At 35.9% G+C, this 25575-nt stretch overlaps 1 protein-coding gene across 3 annotated transcripts in view; it reads right to left on the minus strand.

Annotated features, from left to right (window-relative positions):
- LOC144440944 (uncharacterized) overlaps nucleotides 1-25575 on the minus strand; it is a 52321-nt gene that overhangs the window by 6552 nt on the left and 20194 nt on the right. The window contains exons 3-7 of one of the 3 annotated variants that reach the window (XM_078130417.1): nucleotides 15614-15849; nucleotides 14023-14147; nucleotides 13075-13214; nucleotides 5262-5327; nucleotides 3712-3921 (exon numbers count right to left, since the gene is read on the minus strand). In XM_078130417.1, coding sequence (XP_077986543.1) covers nucleotides 3712-3921; nucleotides 5262-5327; nucleotides 13075-13214; nucleotides 14023-14147; nucleotides 15614-15849 — 777 coding nt within the window. The remainder of the gene's footprint in view (nucleotides 1-3711; nucleotides 3922-5261; nucleotides 5328-13074; nucleotides 13215-14022; nucleotides 14148-15613; nucleotides 15850-25575) is intronic. The other 2 variants (XM_078130418.1, XM_078130419.1) reach the window with 2 other exon arrangements.

Raw genomic sequence — 25575 nt, forward strand, 5'->3', positions numbered from 1 at the left:
AAGAGTAAATGGTATATATACAGTACATGCTAATGTCTTTGTACCGTACCATCACTTTCATATGCTAGGTACTGATATCAACAATGTACATACGATCTACCTGTACTGCAGTTTTGACGACAAAAACCATGTACAGTTCAGTTTCACAGTATAGCTTGTAGCAGCAGTTGCTGGATGCAGTTGACAGAATCTCAAAAACTAATGCTATTGAATCAAGTTGACAGATTAAATCTACTTCCTGTCACGCCCTTGCCTGCAGTAACAGCAACATGACGTACATATCAAGCAAAGAAAACCTACTTGGGTCACATGTCATCTCATTATTCATAACTTTAGATTATTCATCTGTTCTATTTTAAATCAGGTTCGACTGTACATGGAGGGGAGGGGGATTCTACATGGAGGGGGGGGGGGGGTTATCAAATTTCAGCCACTTGATATAAAACAAGTTGTACAATCAAATGCTCCATATAATTTAATAATTCAACTATCTTGACATTCCCCCCCTTGAAATGTTTTACTACATGCATAAGGTTGATGACTTACCACTGCATGGATAACACTAGATTTTTAACTGAAAGTATTCATGAAGGGCCTAAAAATTTGTGGTCAAGGTTATCAAGAAGGCATTGTCATGTTGTATATGCAAGTACAAAAGGAATAAATATACTACAAAATATTTTTTCTTGTCACTCAAAATTCACAGAGGAAAGTGACTGAATGAGTGCAGAAGGAATGCATAGAGCGCCCTCATTTGACCAATTCTACAAATATTTTTCATGACAAATTGGGAAATAAAAGCTATGTGTAGTTGAAATTTTATTGAATACTTTTCATTTAAAAGATTTGCAAAAAATAAAATAAATTGCGATATATAAATGGGGAAAAGAAGAAAATAGGTTTTGCAATTTCCAAGGAACAGGATTGAAAAAAGGTAAACATATGCAAATGAGGCCAGTTCATATGCAAATCAATTGCTAAAATCTTTAGTTCTGGTAATCGGCTTTGAGGTATTGATAACACAGACTGTCACACAGACAGACAGACAGACATTGAGAACCAAGCATAAGCACCCCTATATGGCAGCTAAAAAATAAAAGATTTTACTTGTATACATTGTATCCCTCTCCCCACCATTCCATTCTAGGAGTAAAATTTCCATATTGACTAATTAATATTATGTTCCCTAGAAGAGGGTCAAAGTTTAAGACTCATCAGTGGAATCACTCTAACTAAGATCTTCATTGAAGTCATGACAGTGCCAAGTCACGTTTACTCCAGAGGCTAAGGTTGACCTCCTGACTAGCTTGCATGTATAACATGTACTTCCTAAATCAATTAAATATACTAATTACAGAAAATATGGTTTCCTTATTTACAGAACAATCAACAGCAACACTGGACCTAACTTTTCATGTGATGGTAATTCTATATTGGATATTGATGAGATTTTTATCAACATAGCAGGCACTCTAACATCCCTAATCTTGAATTTACTTGCCTACTTTATTTTGTTTCAGTCAAACAACAGACAAGGGTACATGGTATATACATTGGACCCAGTGTTCTTCAATTTTGGCATGGTGGGTACTCTAACATCCCTAACCCTAAATGTAACTATTTTGTTCATTTTGTCTGGGTTACAAACAGACTAGGGTATGCACCATATATACATTGGACCAAGTGTTCTTTAGTCTTGCCTCGGTGGGTACTTTTAACATCCCTAACCCTAACAATACTTGTCATCATCATTTTGTTGGGGGGGAGGGGGGGGGGTACAAAACAGATAGGGGAACACTGCATATGCATTGGGCCAAACTATCTTCAGTCTTGCTATTGTGGGTATTCTGACATCCCTAACCCTAATGTTAATTGCTGCCTTCAACATTATTATCTCAGTACTGAAACAGCCTACAGTACACACACATCATACATATTGGGCTGGTGTTCTTTAGTCTCACTATGCTGGGTACTCTTACATCCCCTATTCCCAATGTTGTCACTTTCAATTCTATTTCAGTACCAAAACAGACTACAGTACGGTCGGTCGGTACACATACATATTGGGCCTGATGTTCTCCAGTCTTGCTGGCTACCCATATAAAGTTATTATTTCAACTGTTTTTAATTGCGAGATATGATACTGTTATGTCTGTATCAATTGTTTGCTCATTTCAGAATGACTGAGTTTGTTATTTCAGGAACTCAAATCATTCCAACCATAGCTCAATAAGTAATGGGTGGACGGGAATATTTGAAAATTCAATAAATCAGGGTGTACTTTCTTGACTGGAATGTTTTTAATAACAGTATATCATACACACGCATATATATGATCAGCATATTTGCTTTCACTTCCCACGTAAATACTCTCGTAAGACCTTTGCCTTGTAAAATCTCTAAAGACTGCATTCCATTCTAATCCTACATATGTATAGACAGTCTGACCTACGACCTAGCAAGGTATTGGTTTCCATGGCAACGACCTCAGGACATAGCCTGGGTTAGTGCGTAGACTGCTGAATTCACCACACCTCAAAATCCAGTATTGATTTCACTTTGAGGATCATGGCACCTGTATATATTTAGATCGGTATGTGTGAATGTCATCAAAAACCCGACTTATTGAAACCATTTTAGCTACGAAAACAGTAGTGCAAATAACATTTTTTGAATTTTTTTTTCTTCACCAATTACATGTGGATTAGATATGTGTATGGTCTTTTACAATTACAGTGTTAGATTTTAAAATTAAACTAAAAATATTTAGGATGCACAGAACATGCCGCCATTGTAGTTTCTACTTTGACTGTTACGTTGGCAGACCACAATCAGTCCTTCTATATGTAAGCCATTCTGTGACTGCTTGGTGACTAAAATTGAATCTATATCACCGTATTCCCCAATGGCAACTACTGACAGTCATTACGTACAAATACACTATGAAGAAATAAAATACCACATCATGCCACTACAACATCTAGGTATGGCTCGAATTACACATGCATGAACTAAAACATACAACAAATGCACTGTTTTTTTCACATGATACAGCCACTACGCATCACCATAGTAACAGGCATCATCACCATAGCAACCACGGACTAAAAAAACTCATCACTTTTTTTTTAAGGAACCTACATGCGTTGTACATCGGATGTCAAAAATGCTTGCTTGGCTGACTAGAAGTGCCTTCACTGGACAAGTCTAAGTCCTGCTCCAGGTGAAGAACATCGGAAGGGCCTACAGAAAAAGACTTCATAGCTCATACACAAAGACAGCTTTGTTAGTCTGGAAAAGGGTAGGGCTGGCGTTACTCTTAGGAAAAAGATTAAAGACACCAGGCTGGACGTCACTAATAAATACACACTAGCACAGGTAAGGATCATGTTACAGTCAGAAAGGAAGGTACAGACAGACAGACGGACGGACAGTCAGTTAGTAACTTCACTACTTGTGGTGTCTCTTAACTTTTACTTCTACAGGGTGCAATATTAGCATTGGTGAGTTAATTTCTCACTACTGCACATACACTTTGCATACCATAGATTCCCACCTTACCATCAAGTACAAAAAAAGAGTCACCCAGTGTTTTCCCCATGGTGCTTCACTCATGGTTACAAAATATGCAAAGTGAATGTGTGCAAGGTGACAGCTGTTGCTACGGTTACATAAAACATGTGTTTGCTACGTATCAATGTGTCTGCCCACCATAATCAGTTGCAGTCAGATCATCAATTTGCTGAGTGTCACTAGTGTCAGTGACTAACTGCCCTTCATAATTGCTTGCAGTCAATTCATCATCAAATTGGGGACTGTCTGTGACTAACTGGCCCTCGTAGTCAGTTGTAGTCAACTCATCATCAAATTGTGGAATGTCAGTGTCATCGTCATCCTCTACTATATATACCTCAAATTCTTCTGTAAAAAGGGGGCAAAAACACAAACATTAAAACAATAACCACAACTGTACCAGTATTTCATAACATTTGGACTCAAAAAGAATAAGTTTTTTTGTCGTAACCCGCTCAACTATTTTCGTCTGTTCATAATTTTGTACAGACAGCATAACTAACAGCATGTCTACTTTGACCCCCTCCTGAAATCTGACCTCTCCTGCACTCCTCTGAACTTTGAACTCTTGTGACCTTTCCCCCATGGTGATATCTAATTACCATTTTTTTGACTGATGTAGACTTACACACTTCTTGGATTGACAGCAAACAAATAACTTCAGAAATGAATTGGTCACCGATAAAATGTACAAATGTGGGAGAAATCTGGTACAAATTGTGACAACTGTAGTATTTACGAACGACCACGTACGACATAAACATACACGTCATGCATATGGTTATAAATGGTTAGATTTGGGGTGGTATTAAATTTTGTCATATTTACGATAACAGGTTAAATTAATATCACATATATATATATACTAGTATTACTTCTCTGTAATTAGTATCAATGCTGAATTTATGGCCAGGGTTGATGGACACATATGGTGTGTAGTAAAAGTGCAGCTAATATCCCTGGTAAATTCAAACTATCCTATACTATCCTGGGGACTCTTAGCACCTACATTATTACTTACTAGTATCACATACACACCATGAGAAATTTTGGAGTACTTTCCACAATGACAGAGAAATTTAGAATTAGGCAGTTTCATAAGGGTTCAAAAAATTCCAATGTAAGTCAACCAGTTTTTGATACTTCGCTTTCAAAACTGTTTTTGGTGATCTCCCTATGGTGTCTTTATAAAAAGAACCCTGGAACAAGTCAAAACCCTGCTATGCTCTACGACCCCCTTCCCACTCATGTTAATCCTATCCAGGACCCCTTCCTAGCTAAAATTAACCCTTTCCCCGGATCCTTCTAAGTTCTAGGTGATAGGACTTCCTTCCATGTTAAGTATGACCCCCCTTTAGGTTAGATATGCCCCCCTGCAATGTAATATATGACCTATTCCCAAAACTGAACAAGACCCCTTCCAAGCTAATGGTGACCCCTCAGCTTTACAGGACCCCTTTCCCTAGATTATCATGACCTTTGCCAAACTAACGGTGACCCCTCATAAGCTCAATATGGCCCCCTTTAGCTTAACAGGACCCCATTTGTACACTAAAACATGAAACTCTCCATGTTAATTCATAAGTACTTTCACTACATCTAGACTTAACCCTGTATGGTATTCAGCAAAGTTGGTATCTATGTTAGTATTGCGTGTTTTAATCTGACAACAATTTTAGACGTCCCACCGTGCTTAGCAGCTGTCATTTCTGTTTCAACACTGTCTTTCTCGGCCAGTTCAATGTCACTGTTTTCTGCAAATGTGTAATTGGTAAGGAAGAACATGAATGCATGAATCACACATCGGTCGATAATATACCCCACACATTCAGTACCTGGTAGCGTACACTGGTTGTCAACACAACACTGGTTGTCAACACATTCTGTTTGTCAATGCATTGGACGTCAACACACAAACAATTTTCATCACACATCAGTTGTTCATTCCTTTCTTGGCAACACACACTTGTTGTCAACACACTGGTTGTCAACACAAACTGTTTATCATCACAACAGATGTCAACTTGTCAACACACACTGAGTATGAACACACTGTTTGCAAACACATTGGTTGTCAACACTGTTTGTAAACACATGTTTGTCAACATACACTGTTTGTAAACATATGTTTGTCAACACAATCTGTAATGTCATTACACAGCTTTACAGTTCAAGTTTGTTTGTGCCATGGTCAAGTACCCAAAACCGATGACTACTGATTTGAACATCTATACAACCATGGACGGGAGCAAATCGTAAGCACTATTGAACATCAACTCTCTTAGAACACTGACCAGCAACTCAAACCCTTTAAACCACCACCCTGCAAAGCGTAGTAAATACCCTGCAAATCCCTGTGCATACCCTGGCAAAGCCCAGTGCATTTATCTGGGATACACAATGCTCTATTGTATGCATTGATCCATAGTTAGCAAGATTTGATAACACACACACCCATAGAACAAGAGATTTGTTGTCACGACAGCTGCACCCACAGTGACAGAGATTCAAAGTGAAGATAGCCTCTATGAGATCGCATACACCCATGGTGAGAGATAGAGAGACAGATAGAGTCAGGGATGACAGTTTCATAGACACCTTTGGAAAGAGTGATTCAATGTGCAGCAAGCCTGTGGTTTGTCAATCTCACCTACACGAAAGATAGATTTACATTGAAGATAACTTCACATGCACCCATGGTATGAGAGGTTCAAAGTATATGGTAAACTGAGCATTGACTTTCCATTCCATGCTGTTCATGTACAATCTCTTGTTCACATACATACATAGATAGGATTACATTACAGTACTTCATTACCATCTTTGTACTAAATTTACTGCACATACAAGTATCAAATTATCTCTGAGTCATGCACAGGAAATTTTTGTGATCATCAAATCATTAAGATAAAATCTACAGAATTGTGCTGCAAGAACTAACGATCTCTGGACTTTAAATTCACTAGGCAATGTTTCATTCACACATTACAATAAAAGGAAACCCACTGTACAGATCTTCACAATTCACAGCCAAGGCAACATTGTAAAGAGATATCTAAGTGGAGCTGAAGTCTTTAAGTTACAATTAAAGGCCTGGGATTCAATCCCAGGTTCCCACATTAGTGTTATCTCATCAGTGATGTCAGAAGAAGGTTACATAGGATCATTCTTTGTAACAGGATCATCATTGTCAACAGATCTGCCAGACAACCGTTTTTCACACCTAAATTTTAATTTTAATTTTTTTTATTTTGATGATGCTGATGAGACATCAGCGCAAATTTGGGAATCGCTTCCAAAAAATTTTTTGATTCTGAATAGAAATTTTCATCCCTAAATTATAATCGTCCTTCAAGATGGGCAAACATGTTCTACAAAAGTGGTATTCTCTGAAGACGTCCATCTGTAATTCTGTCTGCCACGTTTCATTTCTAAAATAGCTTAAAGAGATCGGTTGTCCTTCTAAGAGGCAAATATTTATGGTTGCACATGTCAAAGACCTTGTATGTTAGCCTCCAACACTGCAGACATCTGTACTTGCTCGACATCAGACAAAAATGTCCACCTAAGAGACACAAAACAGCTGTTTTCCTACGTTTTCAAAACATGCCGAATGCATTCTTGATAGTGCCAGTGATGTTTCTATTCTCCATTGGGTTAGCTCACAGAATTGGATATCTGGCTTGAAAATGTCATTCACCAGAACTGTCAAGCCAGTACATGTATGTCAAATCAGATGGCCAAGTCTCTGGGTTTTCTTTGGGTAAAGTAGAATGTTTGAACTCAAATAATTGACACGAATAATGTCTAATTATTGGTATTTTAACAATTTTCAGTGAATATATTGTTAGTTGTCTGATTGAAAAAATAATATTCCAGTTATGGCTAGTGGAGGTTTAAATAATTATGTATTCTATAAATTTTGAACCATCAGTTTCTTATTAACAGAACTCAAACTGGTACTAAGCATCAACAATTTGATGACAACATTTTAGTTAAAATGTCAAGTAAAAATGCCACTTATGTCATCAACTGTTCTAACAATGCAAAAAGACGATTTGTAATGTGATTGAAGGCATGCATCGACGTTAGCATTACACTAGAAATATAGTTTAATTGTGGTTTTAAGTTTGAGTAAAAAAGGCTTATAAACCCAAGCTTATGATACTTACGCACGTTAGCATGAATATAGCTGTAGATATCTTTTATGAATATGATTCATCGCAAATTTGTACTTCGACTGACAGGTTCATTATTGTTTGCGCGCCATGCATGACTGTCGCTTGTGTAAGTGACAGGCAGAGTATAGCACACACAAAGACGAATCTGTCAGGCTAAGTGCATAGTTTGTTATAAGTTAAAACTATCGCTTCGTTTACAAGATAAATTATTACATTTTTTTTTATTTGCTGGTGTGTGAATGGATGGGTGAAGCCTGGTAGCAAATCTAATCATATCCATAAATAACACATTTGTAAGCTATATCTATTTAGAGCTGTCAGTTTGGTCAGCCTTCTGTCTACTCACATGACACGACTCCAGTTTAGAGAAAGTTGTAAATTCTTTACACGTGATATTGGTATCGTGTTAACACAATGAAAAAGTTCTGAACAGGGTAGATGTTACATCTCTTTTAACACATTGAAGCAGTTCTGAACAGGGCAGATGATAAATCACTGTTACATTGGTATATGCTGATAGTGTACGAGTGGCAAATAGAACTTTCTCATTAGTTATCTGAAGTTAAGAAAAAACGTGAATGTGTGGAGGCCGGTGGCCTTCCAGAAAAGATATCTAATTCTACTTGTAGGGCTCGAGTTTAAGACAATTTTCAATCCCTGTATTCTCATCTCTTCCAAGTATATCTTGTCTGTTTGCTATAATTTGTTAATATTATCAGAAGTAGTTAAGTATGTCCAAATAAACACGCACTTTGTTAATAGGAGTGTATATTCTGTGATTGTACCATGCATGTAAGACTTGATATAAACAGATGGCCGAGTGTTTATTGATGAATTTGGTGTAACATTCAGTGATTATCAAAGGTAAATGAATTTCTGCTATGTCAAATATGTCCGCTATCGCAATGCTGGGAACGAGTTCCTGTACGGATGATATGTTTGTATCTATATGACTAAGTATTAAATATGAAGTGAAATGCCAGATTGAAAATACTACTGCAACCACATCGTTACATTGTGACACTCAAACCGCATAGCTACATTGTGACAAAGTGAAATCAACACTATGGGATTTCCTCTGCCAACCCTGTCATTTGTTTACACCATTGTACACGTCACTTGCACTCCAATAACCTTAGTCATATATAGTGCTTGACCACATTTGACCTTTGACATGGATAACCTCATTAGCATAGCTAATGGCCTGTGACAAGCAACACAACACACCCATCTTTAACAAAGTTTGACTCTACCACAAAACATGCAAAAACAACATTCTATAGTTTGTTGTTATTGCACAGAGCAAACACACAAATTTAGTTTTTTTTCATGATCTACAAATGTCATCTTTATGAATCAACAACTGCAAATTTTGTCTTTCAGGATCAAACAAACTTAAACAGAAAATTGGACTGACTATGTATAGAGAAATTGCTACATGAAATAGTTCAGAATTTTCGCATCCATATAAAATTCTTTTGGATTGTGAAATGAAAGGGTTGTAGGATTTACAATTTATCTTGTGAGCTACAAATTTTATCTTCACGAATCAAACAAATTTGACGACAAAACTTTAGTAGAATTGTGGCTTGATTATGCAAAGAGGACATTCAGGTCTTACTACCCGAAACCACTGAGTACTCACAAAGTTTCACATCCATATAATATTCTTTTTTTTTGATCATAAGATGAAAGGGTCGTACAAAATAAAAGAAATCAGAGCTGTTGGCATCTAGGCTAGGTTCAAAAAGGTCATGGAAAAAATTGACAATACGTCCATTGTGACTTTTAAAGGTGGGACCTAGTGCTATTCATACATTTTACACTTTAGCTGTCAACAACTCTTGAGAATCTAACTTCCTTCTTAATACATGCATGTACGTTTTGATGGTTAATACTCTGAAATGCACTATTTTTTTTCATCTTTAAACTCACTGCCAATACAAAACAATCATATAACATGTATTTTTATATGCATGGCTACTGAATCGTTGCATATAAATGTGCGGAAATTGTTGACTTTCGGATTCTTTTTAGCTATAAAATTCATAAAAATAAACGAAATAATAACTTTTTACATATATGGCAGCAAAATTTTCATATAACTAAGGAACACTGGAATTTAAACTTTATCAGGAAATTTTCAAATGTTAACTCGGTGCAAATTTTCAACATTTCTGGTCAGACTCTGAGACAGAGCAGAGGTTAGCACATGTAAATGTTAAATGTTGACAGCCAAGTTAATATTTCTAGATTCTCAGAATATTTGTTTTAATTTACCACTTCAGTGGGATGGCTTGTATGAATCATTGCTTCCTATAGTCACATTAAAATCAAATTGTATTCCTCTCAATATTCCAAAGAGAGTTAACAGAATTCCAGCAATCTGGTTCTACCATGTACGGAAGAAGAGAGACACCGAATCACATTTAGAATCAGAGGGTTGAAACTACACGATTGACTCTGTCTCTAAGACTCCAGATTAAATAGAAATCAATTACTAATGTTCTTCTAAATCCTTGTATGGTTATGAATGGTCGGTTGTGAAAACAGTAGACAGACTGCTAGGTCAGGCTGTTTATACATTGACAGCATTGCAATGGGACACTGAATACCATCAACAGATTGAGAAACATTGATATGTTAACAAGTTGAAAAGCAGCTGTGAACGTCTGCTGCCAGACGAATAAACGATATCTTCATATAATAACTACCATTTTGCCTTATCTACTTCTCAAAACACTCCAGTAAAGTGACAGTATTTAGATTATGCCTTAAAGGGAGGTGAGTATGTATTTCCAAAAAAGGATTTAACATTTAAAAGTAAGGATGACCTGAACATATCGTCATGGTAACACACAATAGGCTCAGTTCCCCCAAGGTTCGTACATCTGGAACTCTTATTGGTAGAGTTTTACCTCCAGTCGTACACTTAATGGCTTCTTTTTCATTGATATAAACAACTTTAAAATCACTATCTGTGTCAACATTGAAAGTGTTGATAAAAGTAGTCGTGGTCAATTCATTATATACACATTACTTGGAAAGTAAACTTGGCAGCATTATTTGACTTAAAGTTTATAGTTTATAAAAGCATGCAGAGACAAAATAAACCAGTGTTTCCCATATTTGATAGTGTGTATAAAACATCAAAATTCATTAGCGACCCCCCTGAAGTGTGTCCTCTCTGCAATGTGCTAACGCAATCATTATTTCATACAATGGTTTTTCACTTAGCCAACATCAATACCAATTATAATCCAAGCATTATTAACTCAAGTCTTGCATATTGTATTATTTACAGATGACTTCTGTCATTGAACCTTCCACCCCCATTCTTCCTAATATTTGGTATGACCTCATTATATTTCAAGGTGGGTCAGTCTAAATAACTGGGTGTGTGGGGGTGGAAAGGATATATCTGACATACAACCCTGACTAACAGAAAGGATGAAAGTATCAGATTTTCAACACTTCCTGTGTTGTTAAAATTTTATAGTGTTTAACCATATGGTGGATATTATTGTAGCAAAAAAATTCTGGCAGTTTACAGGGTTACCCATAAAAAAAACGACGTGTAGACGTGTGAATGAGAACAAAGCATTGAGTGTTGCTGTGTGAGTGAATGCATGGATGAAATCAGTGAATAAGTGGATTGCCTGTCAGATTAAATATTCATTGAGAGTAAAATGACGTAATGGCCAGACGCACACATTACTCACCCCCTTCACATATGAGTAAGTGCAATGAATCAACTCTACTACAAATAGCACACGAGGTCATTAAAACACTCCTTTTTGGATGCTTTAAACTAATGAAAACAGCTAGGAGTATTTACATAACATAATTTTGACATGCATACTAGAATTTATCAATTCTTTTGTCTTTCCGGGAAAATTCTGCCACTCCCCACTCTAGCTCTATCTTCAGTCCAAATCACTGTGTCAATAAAAATTCGGAACAAAAGGATGCAATGCACGGATGACGACGAGTGGAGACAAAATAAATAGCATGTAGAGAGTTTTTAAGTATGTGTAGATGATATAAAAGCAAGAGAAGAGTTACAGATTAATGAATAGATAACGTTCTCAATGTTGTATCATGAACAATAGAAATGGGATTTCCCCCAAATCTGTTGGGATGAGTTTTTTTTTTAGAACCAGATGCTACTGAACCGTGGAACATGGACATGCCAATTTTGAGACGAAGACGATGAATGGAATTGGAGCGATGACAGATGCACTGGGGTGGAGAAATGAAACAAGTGCAGCTAGCAGTACAGTAGGTGTGGAAGAGAGCTGACTTACCCATGGCCTGAAGTATGGTCTAGGCTTTGATCCGAGTGAGAACTTAAACTGAAAACACACACAAGACAGCTACAGATTCAAAACTGAGAAAGTTGTTGAAAAGTGACGTGAAGTGATACACCAAGTTGCTGACTTGACAAGAGCAGCCAATGCAATGAGACAATTTCTACACAGTACAGTCTTACAAGTGATATAGCTGTGACCCTATGGCCCACACAGAAAAAAAGACACCAGACTCAGAGCAGAATGAGTAATGCATGCAGCATAGCTGTTCCACCAATGTACCGCCACCCCCTATGATGCAGTCAACAGATCCTGTCATCGAGTAATGCATTCACCAAACTTGAAACCCACATGGTTGAAGCGCCCTCAACATCGTGCACACCTAAAATATCATTGGCGATTGAGGAATACTTCCTGAACAGCCACTTCAAAAGAATTCATTTCCTTCCTGCTATCATACATAGACACACATAAACAAAACACATTCATATACATTGATGTATGCCCATGTAAATACACACACACACACACACACACACACACACACACACACACACACACACACACACACACACAAACGCACATACACACACAAATACATACATAAATACATTCATATATATACATATAGCTATACATACATCCATATACATGTTCATTCATTCATACATACACACAATAATATAGAAAAATATATACATACATACATACACACATACATACATACATACATACATACATACATACATACATACATACATAAATAAATACATACATACATACATACATACATATTATACATACATGATGTATACATACATACATACATACATACATACATACATACATACATACATACATACATACATACATACATACATACATACAAATGTACATACACACACACTCACTCACTCAACTCATATACTTAGCCACTGTACAAAGGTATACCAGTGAAACAGAAGCTAACAGAAAGATACACTCTAACCCTATCAATAACCTGTAATTACCTTTGTCAGAGTTGACTGCTGCCTTTGGTGCAGGCGTAGCATCAGCGAATCCATCTTTGTAGTTACCTTTCAATTTGAATAACTGTGTGAAGTGAGCTTTACAATACATTTTGTTGTTGAGGGCACTAAAGGAACCAACTCTGCATGGAAAGATAAACAATTATCATGGTTGAGGGCGCCATACAAACAACAGTACAGTTCACCTGAAGAATACCCAGGGGACTTATGTTTGAATAAAATTAACATAGACCAAGATCAACTTATTCCCACATCATCCCCATGAGCCTTCAACAATGTGTGTGCAGCATCACAGCAGAAAGTCATGGGCGTTGCTAAGATACTGTGGGTCCCCAAACACAGACTGTTTCCCTTAGACTCCATCCTCTGAGAAACAGCGTATGTTGAGAAATCAAATGATTATTTTCTGATGTGTCAAGGTGACAAAATTCTCGAATAATCGAGTCTTTGGTTTACTAAGATAGATGCACACTAAATCTATTGTTCTTCAATGTGGTACATTACACAAGTGGGTGATAGCGGTTCCTCTGTTGTGTGATTCTAATCACCCTGTGATCAAGATAGTGTAAACATTGGAAGTCCCAAAACACAACACTGCAAGTTTATGAAACTTGAACTCCCTACTGAGACAATAATTCAATGACAGTGCATTCAATAGCTTACCACTGTAGTATCAACATATTGCGACAATAGTTTTAGTTTGTGTCTATCTTAGTAAACCAAAGGCTTGATTACCTGGGTAATATTCCTCGTAAGTAATTTGAACTTTTGGTCGTGTACCAAGAATTATTTATTACTATTTCTTAACTGTTGAATGTACTTTAAGGACACAATACATGTATTTCGATATTAATCAAAATGTAAAGACCAACAAGGTACTAGGTACAGCCTGTAGCCCTTTAAACTCAAAATTTGTACAACTTGATATACCTTAGTGTTGTCTTGCATACTGAGCACTTGAAGCAAATCTTGTGAAAGATTAATCTATCGGCAGCCAGTTTTTCCATTGGGTAGACACGCTTACCACAGGTATGGCAGTTATTTTCATTAGATGGCTGCAAAATAAACAATCAAATCATATTAACTGAAAAGTGAAATGTTGAAATTTTGTAAACTTTGAATAGTGTGTATGTAATATAAACCCTTGATAGGTCAGCAGTATGCCCCAAAAGTTGATTGACGACATCAGCACAGAATTTTTTTTATGATGTATCAAATTTGTTCTTCTATTCCTTACTATCATGTAGTGACCAGTGTGTCCACTCAGCTGAATTGACATATGAATTGACATATGACTCACTTAGGGATGATCGCATGTCACACAAGCTTAATATGTGAACTTCCTTCATTTAGGGGGGATCGGGTCAAGCATCACTGTGACTGCTGAATTTCATTTTTGCACTTCTAACCAAATTTCGCAAAAACATTTTCACTCCTTCAATGATAACAGCTTTTGTATTTACTACTGAGATGTTGATAAGTTGATTAAAAAAATTTACTTCTAATGTGAGATATGGTGCTGGATTTCTTGTAGTATTTTAACATGTTTACAATTATGGTCTTACATAACATTGATCGTCGTGGGGTGACTGCTCCAGTTTTCATCATGGTTTACATCATATATAAATGTTTGATGTCGCACTTGTGAATGTTCTTTAAGGGAGAGGGTGTTCCGACTTAACGAACAAAGTTCATTTGTTGAGCTTGTGCAACATTGTCTCTTTACACACAGCAGTTCTTGTGATGTACCAAAATGTAATATTCTGCTATTCCTTACTATGTGGTGACCAATTTGCTGTGTCACTGATGCATAGCAATATCAAGTTAAACACCAAATTCAGGTGTTCCCCTATTCCTTGCGATGTGGTAACTCACAAGTAATCCCAATTTTGATCATTCTGACCCACAACAAAAGATATTGTCTTAAATCTATAGAGGGCGCACTGCAGTTGAGTTGTTGGTGTGGTGATCATTTGCTTTGAGGAAAAATGAGATTGCACTTTATTGTGGTCAACTATCTAAATCATCTCAAATGGTTCCTGTCTTTTGAACTTCTAATGGTGCAGATTTAATTCATTTTGAAAATATTTGTCATTGAGGAGCTTCTTCTGTAACATTTCTGTAGATTAACCAATCATAATAGGGCTACTTTGTTGAAGTGGACTATGTCATGTATACTCAGAAAGTAACCAATCATAATAGGGCTACTTTGTTGAAATGGGCTATGTCAGAAAGTAACCAATCATAATAGGGCTACTTTGGCATGTCATGCATACTCAGAGAGTAACCAATCATATTATGACTACTTCAGGGAAGTGGACTTTATCATGCATACACATATCCACCAATCACAATAAGGGTACTTTGGTTAAGTAGACTATGTCATGCATAAATAAACCAATCATAATATGGCTACTTGAATGAAATAGACATGTCATGCATCACCCATCAACCAATCACAGTACAGCTAACTTCACTAAAGTTGTCTACATTCTTGCATACATTAAATTACTTCTCTTACCTTTTCTTGTTGCATGGGCATCGTCTTTTTCACATCTCGTTTACGATAGTTGGGTAGTATCGGTTTCTTCTGTGAAGCATCTTGATTTTGATTAAACTTAGCAAATCTGCTAGTATCGAGTCTCTTACTAGCCTTTGCTTTGTTGCCAGTCTCATTGTTCTCATCACTTGGCTTCTCAAACTTGGAGAACTTAGAACCAGATAATTTCTTACCACCGGCAGTAGGTTTGGCTGTATCTAAAAGTAAAACGTACATTTCCAAAATTAGTGTCCATGGAAAATGCGATGAAGAGATGTTCTGAAGTGGCCGCTGCAAGCGCATGACCACGCTATTAAGATGGCCACTATTATAGGTTTGCCTATGTACAGGTAATGAGTTATAACTGCCCTTTATCTTTCAACTACTGTGAACATATTTATTTTGGTGCACAAAAATTTGGCAGAAAGATCATCTTTTCAATTTGGTTACATTGCATTTAGGCTGTAAGGTACGTTGTTATTCCACCCTCACCGGCCTCCTCAGTAGGGGGTTGACCGATGTGTGAGGGCGCCCCATCACGGCATACCTTACAGACTACAATGTATTTTTTCGGATGAAAAATTTGTTCACTTTGTGTACTTAAAACCACATCACTTTTGTGAGTAGACGATGTGCTCATTTGAAATAAATATGCCTCTGGTTAATTCAGAATTTGAAGTGATTCCATTTTAACACTGGTTTACTTTTTGGGCAAATACAAATAAGCTAAAATTAGTGAAACGCCAAAATAGATATGTTCACGGGCTACACGGTTGGATAAGTTAGCAAACAGCGTATTTCCTACTTTAGTAGTCTACAGCAATATATAGTGAGAGAACATTTTATTTTAATTCTAAATAAAACTTTCACACTTTAACCACTTTGTTCAAAATTTACATTTTATCAATCATTTATTTTCATATTTTAAATTTTATTGCATAATTTACTATATTCTTACTTTTTAAAACTATACGCATTTTTCAATGTTACCACTCGTTTATCACTAAATTAAGTAGTCTTTATAAAATATATTTATATTTATATTATTAATTTTACTTTGTCAATTTGTTGCACAAAATTTGTTCTTGTCGCCATTTTGTACATTGTAGTATGCTATATGCTTGTAATGTAACAGTACTCCTGGTAGGGCGTTATGGAGATTCATAGCAAGCGGACATTTGCATGCCATGGTATGGCAATCTGCAAGCCAATCTGTCACAGCATTTTGCAAGCCTACATTACTACGGCAAATTCATCTGCACATGCATGTACATGTGTATGCCCACTATGGTACAGCACATGCATATGCCCATCATGTATGCACGGTATAGCACAGCAAGATCATGTATACCCACCAGAAAACAAACCACCGCAGACTGTATGCACATGAGTATAGCAAAGTAATCAATACGGCCATCGATATACCACAATAATATTGGCATAACAAGGCTATCTGTGAGCTCACTTGTATGATTTTGCAAGTGGAAGGCAATCTGTTGAGGCATTCTATGTCAAATGGTCCAATGGATGCAGTAATCTGTGATCCATTTACGTGAAAAAATTCTACCCATGTGTACATGTATGTCAAGGCATTCTGTATACCACATTTGCATCTGTATATCAAGGCATTCTGCATTCCTATCTCATAACAATCTGGATGTCACAGCATTCTGCACACCTATCTGTATGGCACTCAGTGCATAGACCAGGTGTACTTCACAAGGCAAGACACAGACCTGGTGTGCTGGTGTGCTCATCCAGACAAACACTGACCAGGTGTACTTGTCCAGACAAACCACAACCAAGTGTACATATACTTATCTTAATACCAGATCTTGTCAACACAAGGTATGTGAAATACTGTACTGTACTGTACTGTACTGCACTATTCTTTTTGTCACTTAGCTGGTCAACTTAACACACAGCAATAGATAATTTGAGATAATTTCCTTCCCATAAGAAACATACGACATTTGGTAATACTACAGTAAAATATTTAATACTACAAACTATGTTTGGGTGAAATATAGATATATAGCCCTCCAATTCAAAGCATTATTGAACAGAAAGGGATATTACACGAGAGTTGCATATCCATACAGTTACTTCATTGTATAGAAGACAAAATGACCGATGTTACTCACTCACTGTATTTTACATGTATTGTACATGCATTACAAAGGGCCTACAATTCTAGGGTCCAGTGGGAATGCATAGCAATTCACATGTCTTGTTGTGTGACGTTCTATAGCGTTCACACCAGTCTCAATAGAATTTTATACTAGATTAGACACAACATTGTACGTTAAACCATATTGTACTCTGTTGGTTTACAGCTTTTTTGCAAAAATAAAGAATGAAATGTTGTAATAGAATAGTACCAAACCAACCAGCAGACAAAAAGTAACATGGATACACCAAGTTATCACGTAATTTTGAGCACCTTCTCCATAAAATGTGAGAGAATCACATTCCAAAATTCTTCTTTTGATGTGAAAGTGGTACCAAAGCATGAGAATAAATGTTCACAGACGCAGTCTCTGTAGTCAAATTTGGGATTTGCCTCGAAAAATTTATTTTTTTGACTTCCATGAGTAGGAATTTTTACCTGAACAACGGAAAGTACCAAGGGGCACCACACTTCTCTTGTAATTTCAACAACTCTTTTGATATAATGAAAATCCAATGCGAAAACAGTATTAAAACTGCCACCAGACCCCTTTTCTTGATCTCTAACCAGCAACTACAAAGGGTGCTACCAGTGTCTGAACCCTCTTTTGGAAAAAATTCTGGGGAGAACACAGTACAAAATCTTTAAGGAACATGCCAAAAGGGGCATCAGAAAATACTACTTCATCAACAGATCACTCAACCTTTAGAATAGACTTCCTGTAAACATTGTTACCAAGACAACCAACCAAACATTTGAACAAAGACTTCACACTTGTTGGGAAGAACAGTACATCAAGTACAATCCTGAAGTTGATAATTTATACTAGGATTATAATTCAGGGCTCAAAAATAACTTTTTTTTGTGATAGTGGGTTACCAATTTCAGAGAGTGGTAGCCCAAGGATGGTGACCAGTAGTCCCATATTCCTGAACTGAGGACAGAGTTACTCTGTTGTAAATATATGTGTTATTAGAATACTTTCACGTCCATACATGTAAACCTTCTATCCTTTAATGTAAATCACTGCACAATCAATGGTACATTGTATAGCCTGCTGAATGGGCTACCAGCTGTGAATTAGTATGGTAGCCCAATGACAAGAATAGGGAACTTGCATACTCGCCATGTTGAATGTTGCATTGTGGGAAATGTGATAATAAATACGACATCAATTAGTATTGTAAACAGTGTTGATACATTTTTTTGTAACCACAAATAATCAATTCATAGTTGCCCTGACAATTGTGGGAGGTTAATTTTATCAGTAGCTCCAGATTAGGTATTACGATAACCACAGATAATCCCATAGTCCTTTGCGTCTGAGCATGCTCATTCTGGATTGCAAGTTCCCTATTGGCAGTCTGTGGACATGGGACTACCATTAATTTACAGCCCTGTATTATTAGATATGGATTATTGTGTGTTTGTATGTACCCAACCTGGAATTATTGGGGTCTGGCCCAGGAGAGAATACCTCAGAATGGAAGTACATGTATGCAACTATGTAACTATGTAACAAAAAACTCAATATTGGCAATATACACACTGTCAATGGTTTTCCTGACAACTATTTTTTACTGTAAATACAACACAATGAAGATGACAAATGACAGATGTCATCATAATTTCCTGTTTGTCCATTATAATAAATTTCTCATTATTGACACCAGTCTTGTTTGCTTGGTATTTCTCTTATTCCAATAATACCATCAACTGGCTGACTGATTCTACACAAGAAGAATTGAAATACAGAAATATTTAATGTGTATTCTTTTATATTTTACAGCATAATTTAGTCATATTTTGACAATGAGACAAAGTTATTGCTATGAATTATTGATAAAATTCTTCCATTGTCAATATTTACTTGTTTAAATCAGTTTCAATGAGTGTGGTCTTTTCATAGTATCGAACGTAGTACATGTACATAGATAGTATTGTTATGAATAGAGCTGACAATGCCTACATCATCCACACCTTCATTTCGCACATTGGGCAGACTATAGTATCAGAGCACCATGTACAACTGTAATTTTACAGTCTGGCAAGTACATGTATACACACAATATCAAATAAAATTAAAATATCAAAAAATATTGACTATAGAAGTTGACTACAGTTGTACAACAATTGTTGACCGTGATTATTTCACACTATTTTGTTATCTGATATTCTACTCCAGCTGATATATCATGTGGAACAGAGCAGTTTCTTCGGTGATGGTGTTTGTTGTCAAAATCAACAAAGTCGGAACAGACAGACTGATTGCTATCAATAGTGAACAGCTGTACAGATGCTTATCTAAGATTATACTGTATATTTGGATCTATTTATTTTAGATTTTATTCCAAAATAATTTTCTTCATTCATTCAACCAAGGAAACTATGAGTGACCTAAGGGGTCTCTGTCACTATGAATCGACAGTGACAAACCCTTAGGTCACCAGTATTTTCCGATTGAGTGAAGAAAAATATTGGATAATAACGTAATTATACCAGTGCCAGTAATGTCTTAGAAAAATGGGGAAAGCAATAGTAATTTTGAACATTTTGACTCATATTTCGAACACATAGTATAATCATGTACAAATTATAAAGCATTCCGCTCAGCTGAATCAAATAATTTGTCACCAGGATTCACTCACATATCTTAGGCTAAGAAAAATATATATACTTTTGATAACGTGCCGTTGAAAAATACATAAAACCTTCCTGGTTACAATTTAAAGAAAAATTTGCTATATTTTATCTTTATTTTGTTTGTTTTTGGGTTATTCCATATCAACTTTTTTGAAAAATAGAAAACTTTTGGTCATATTTTAAAGAAATTTTGTTATATTTTGTGTTTATTTTGTATTTTGGGGGTCTTGATGTCTCATTTTTTTTTTGTAATTTTCATAACTTCTCATGCCAACTTTCTGGAGTTATTTTTTGGCAACCACTGAAATGTTTTAGGGTCAGCACACAAAAATAGGAATTTAGAACTATGCAATATTAGAGTTTGTAATGAAACATATGTTTTGACCTAAGAACTATCAAACATCCAACATGTAAAGGTCAAAGTGTTGTTTGACACCTAGTAATTTGGCAGACAGACAAGAAGAGGACCATCATCTGTCTACATCCTTTCCTGCTTTTTGTCTTCCAGACAATTTAGCCATGCTGAAAATGTGTCCACGCTGACAGCAGTTGGAACCACCACCCAGTAGAAATTAGAATCCAACAAAATTACCATTACAACGAAGTTCAATTCCATGATGTAAATACCACAGTACCAGCAAATGTTGGAAAATTCTCTATAAACCAGGGTAGACAGATGACAGTGAGCTAAACAGATGCCAACACTGTACAAACTAGTCATGCTTGAAAACAGATGGTCTACTGTCACTATGGGGAATTCTAATCTGACTGTTGTCCCTTCACTCAAGTCAAAACTGAGTCCCATATCACAATAATAGTAATTACTTTGTCTGCTAGAATGATTATGTACAAACCCAAGTAGACCAAGTCTTATATGTACAATATACATGTGTACTTGTAATAAATTTGAAATCAGGAAATATGTGAATGAGTTCACTCACTGTGTTACAGATATTGTAATTTGAATTCCACAAATTCCAACAAGGCTCTGAGGCCTTCCGTTGTAGATTATGGAAGGAGCATCTGAAGTATGATGACTTGTTTGATACTATTTTTGAATAAAATAAATATGATTTTAATCTTTAAGTTATCAAAAGGGTAGTCAATAATTACAAGCGCTCGACACCCTTGTTCTGGGAGAACAATGTCATTTGCTATAGTACAGTTGTCATATAGTCATTCCAGATCAGATGCAGTTATTTCAAATCACCCATGGCAGATACTCTCAACACTACAGCCATTGATACATTTTACTTCATGCTAGAGGGTCAAAATTGGAACAAGATTGACTTTAATATTCAAGAACATAGAACATTACGCTGTATTGGATTTTGGCACTACACAAATTCTTTGATTGATTGATTGATTGATTGATTGCTCCTCACATGTGTGCCTACATTGTATAATTCTACATATACAGCAGATGGGACGAAAGTTGTGGTGTCTGCCAAGAAATTGAACGATTGTTATTTTTATGACATGCCTATGTAGAGGGGGTAATATTTCAGGTAATCAACATTCACATTGTTTCATAATTCACTTCTTTTGAACTGCACCCATTATACTGCAAAACTAATTGGAAACATTGTGGTTTGATTAGAGATGTGAGTCATGAACCATTGTCGCGTTATCCACTCACATTTACAAGAAAATTAAAATCAGAATATAATAAAGAAACTTCTTAATATTACAAAATATTATTAATATGAACTATTTATCATTAAAATTGTGATAAATTAAGAAAACACTGAAAACATCAATAAATCAATGAATTTCACAGTAATTCATGCATAAAAACAGATTGCCGACTCCTCCATGATGACAGTGATGAAGTGTTGTGTCATATCACAGGTCAAAGTTCACGACCTTAGTAATATCTTAATTAGCATAATATTAGCTTGTTAATATATCAATTTTATTTAGAAGATATACATTGTAAATCACACATTGAATTATTAGCAGCAGTTTTAACTTGGAGGAGATTCCCCCAGATTATTTCAACAAATTGTACTTTCTTAGCTTTGCATATTAATTACAGATTACTTTTGTGTTCAGGTGACAACTACTTTTAACTCCATGGAATGAAATCTGTGCCATCTGTCGACTGATTTATCATTGTTGACACTCCTGTTAAAAGGCTATGTTTCAATCCTGGGTCGTTGCATTCAATGTTATATTAATAATAAAAATTACATGGAATCATTCATTTATTCTGAACCAAATTTTTCTAAAAGTTCTACCAAATAAGCAGTTTCCACACATAGATTTTTAATACTAATCCCAAGTGAGCCTTTATCAAAACAGTTTGCTGAACACAGTAGTGCACACAATGTCAATCTTACCGTCTAGACTTCTGTACGAGTTTTGTTGTTTTTTTGACAATTTTTTTACTATTTTAGACATCATATCATATCATATCATATCATATCATATCATATCATATCATATCATATTTCAGCCTACGAGCTGATCGATGTCAAATTGTCCACACAATAAAAATCACCAAAACATACATGTAGTAACAAAGTGTGTGTGAATTAGTTCATGGTCCTAGTGTTCATCACAAAGTCCAAGTTTTTATTGACAGAGCTCAAGCTAATAATTACTTGAAAAGTTCACTGTCACTGATACTAAAATATATATACAGCTTTGAACTGAGAGTTGGTAAACAAGAAACTGTAAATGCTGATAAGTGGTCAAAAACACTACGGTCTATTATATAGTATATACTTCTAGTCATTCCAATATGTGTCAAGACTGTTTTTTGAAAGTATTTATGCTACGATTCACACATACATGTAACTGATTAGACTTTTGGCATGGATGCCCAAACAAAACATCACAAAACAAAACACCACAAAACAAAACAAATCATCCCGGGGAACATCAATGCCCTAAAAGAACACCCAAAGTAAAATCCATTTGTACAAAAGACACCCAACGTTAATATCAATCTCCAAACAACACCACAAATTGCCCCTCATTAAAACACCCAAGTAATATCAATTCTTTAACAAAATACTTGTCACCCAAACAATATAAACAGCGCCAATCAAAAACCTACAATTACATCAACTTGTCCATTGGAATTGACTTTAAAATGATAGTTTACATGTACATGCAGAAATACATGCATACTGCTAAACTGACAGTGAAAAAACCTCACATTTTGACAATTAGTGGTTGGGACTTTGTTTTAAATGACAGTTGTGCTAAAAAAAAGTGAAGTTTTTAGTATGATAAAAAAGTGAAGTTACATGCTTATTTGTGTCAGTCAAAATATATTCGTATATGTAAATAATGCATTCATCTGACTGAAAGATTTGTTGAGGTGACACTTCCTTGATAAATTACAGAAAATGAATGATTAACACATATCTTTCAGTCAACTGATATGTCAAAAATTGAAATCATGCATTATGGAGGGAATCAAAGTAGAATGACTTTAAACCAATTCTTGGACAGTACTGGTGGTAGGAGTGGCAGTGCTAGGGAATTAGTAGTATTGTGTGGAAAAATATCAATGCTGGGATATCAGTGATGTAGTGGAGAAATGAAATTTAATAAAATTATTCAAGGAGTGATGAAGAAATGTCCATATTTGACATGTTGTATGGATATTGTAAGTGGAAGGAAGCCTATGCAGGAATGTTACCAACAGAACTTAGGGAGGAAATCCATGCTGAAATAGGAACTATGGAATTGGGAATCCATGCGTGACTGTTCCTAGAAACGGAGAGGCGGGAGTAGGAAATTTAATCTATGCTGGGATAGATGTAATGGGAGGGAATACAATTTGGGACACTAGTAAGGGAATGGAGGTAATGTTTGATAAGATGTTAGTATTGGAGGATAGACTGTACTGAGGAGTAGTAGAGCACCATGTAGGGATATACTAATATAATTAATAAGGAAAAACATAGGAACTTTATCAGGTACATTACTTAGAACCTCAGCATAACACATTATCCCTACAGCAAAATACATTAGCCAGCCAGCCTGCAGCACAGCCTTTTTTTGCAGCACCAAGCATTGCATTGCATTGCAAGCCAAAGTTTGAGAATATTAAAGGAATCAAAAAAAGGGTGACAATCAGCAAATTATCAATACCTCGTCCAAGTACCTGTCTGAGATACATAGCTCTTAGCTGTGCTGTTGTCGGTGGTTTCTGGTATGGCTTTAAAACACCTGTATTATATACATGACATACATACATACATACACAGTCAGGGTTAGTTTGGATGCAGACGCACGAATACAAGATTAATAAAGTATATACAGCAAAAGACAAGGATTTTGTGTTAATATTGTGTGTTAGTTATAAATATCTGAGGTGCAAAGAATACCACATTACATTGGACTTACCAAACACGGGTCATAACAGTTTGTATGTCTATCATTCATAATGTAAAACTTACTTATAACAACATTTGCAGTATCGTACTTGATACCGAGGGGAACTCACGAGACACCTAGTGTTGATGAAGACCAAAGGAACAGTGCACCCTCTGGTGACAGACATTTTTTGTTGTGGCTAAAAATGATAAAATGGGGATTTTTTGCACGTCCTTATTGTAACTTGTAAGAGATAGGGGTAAACCAACATTTGGTGCATGATAATAAATTGCTGTGTATCAATGTTTTGCCTAACTCTGTTATTATCTTTTTGCCTAACTTCCTCCACATGCCTGTTTTGCCTACCTTCCCTTGACACTGTACATAGTAATCCCATATATCTGCATATAAGGAAAGACTGTTTCTTGCTGTAAAATTTGCTTGAATGACTTTCGAAAAACTGATTGTTCACAAGGAGTGGCAAAATAAAGAACAACTGTTTTAAAATGCACTTTATCTGAAATTGTTTCCTATTTTTCTTTGTTGTAAGAAGCGTTTAATCGCTGTTTCGTACCTGACACCTGATTTGTTTTGGCTTCAGGTCATACTGGTTAGATGAATAGAAAACGACAGACTGCACTGAGACTTTTTATGATGTTGTATTGTACAACACAGACATCAATAGAAGCTTTCTCCATTCTTGAAGAGGTGTAATTTACAGATTTATTGATTGTTATTTTTTGTGAAATAGTTTATAACCCCCTGAGACCAGACAAAATGATAAACTATGAATTGA

The sequence above is a fragment of the Glandiceps talaboti genome, chromosome 10 (genome assembly GCF_964340395.1).
Source record: "Glandiceps talaboti chromosome 10, keGlaTala1.1, whole genome shotgun sequence".
Classification (NCBI taxonomy): Eukaryota; Metazoa; Hemichordata; class Enteropneusta; family Spengelidae; genus Glandiceps; species Glandiceps talaboti.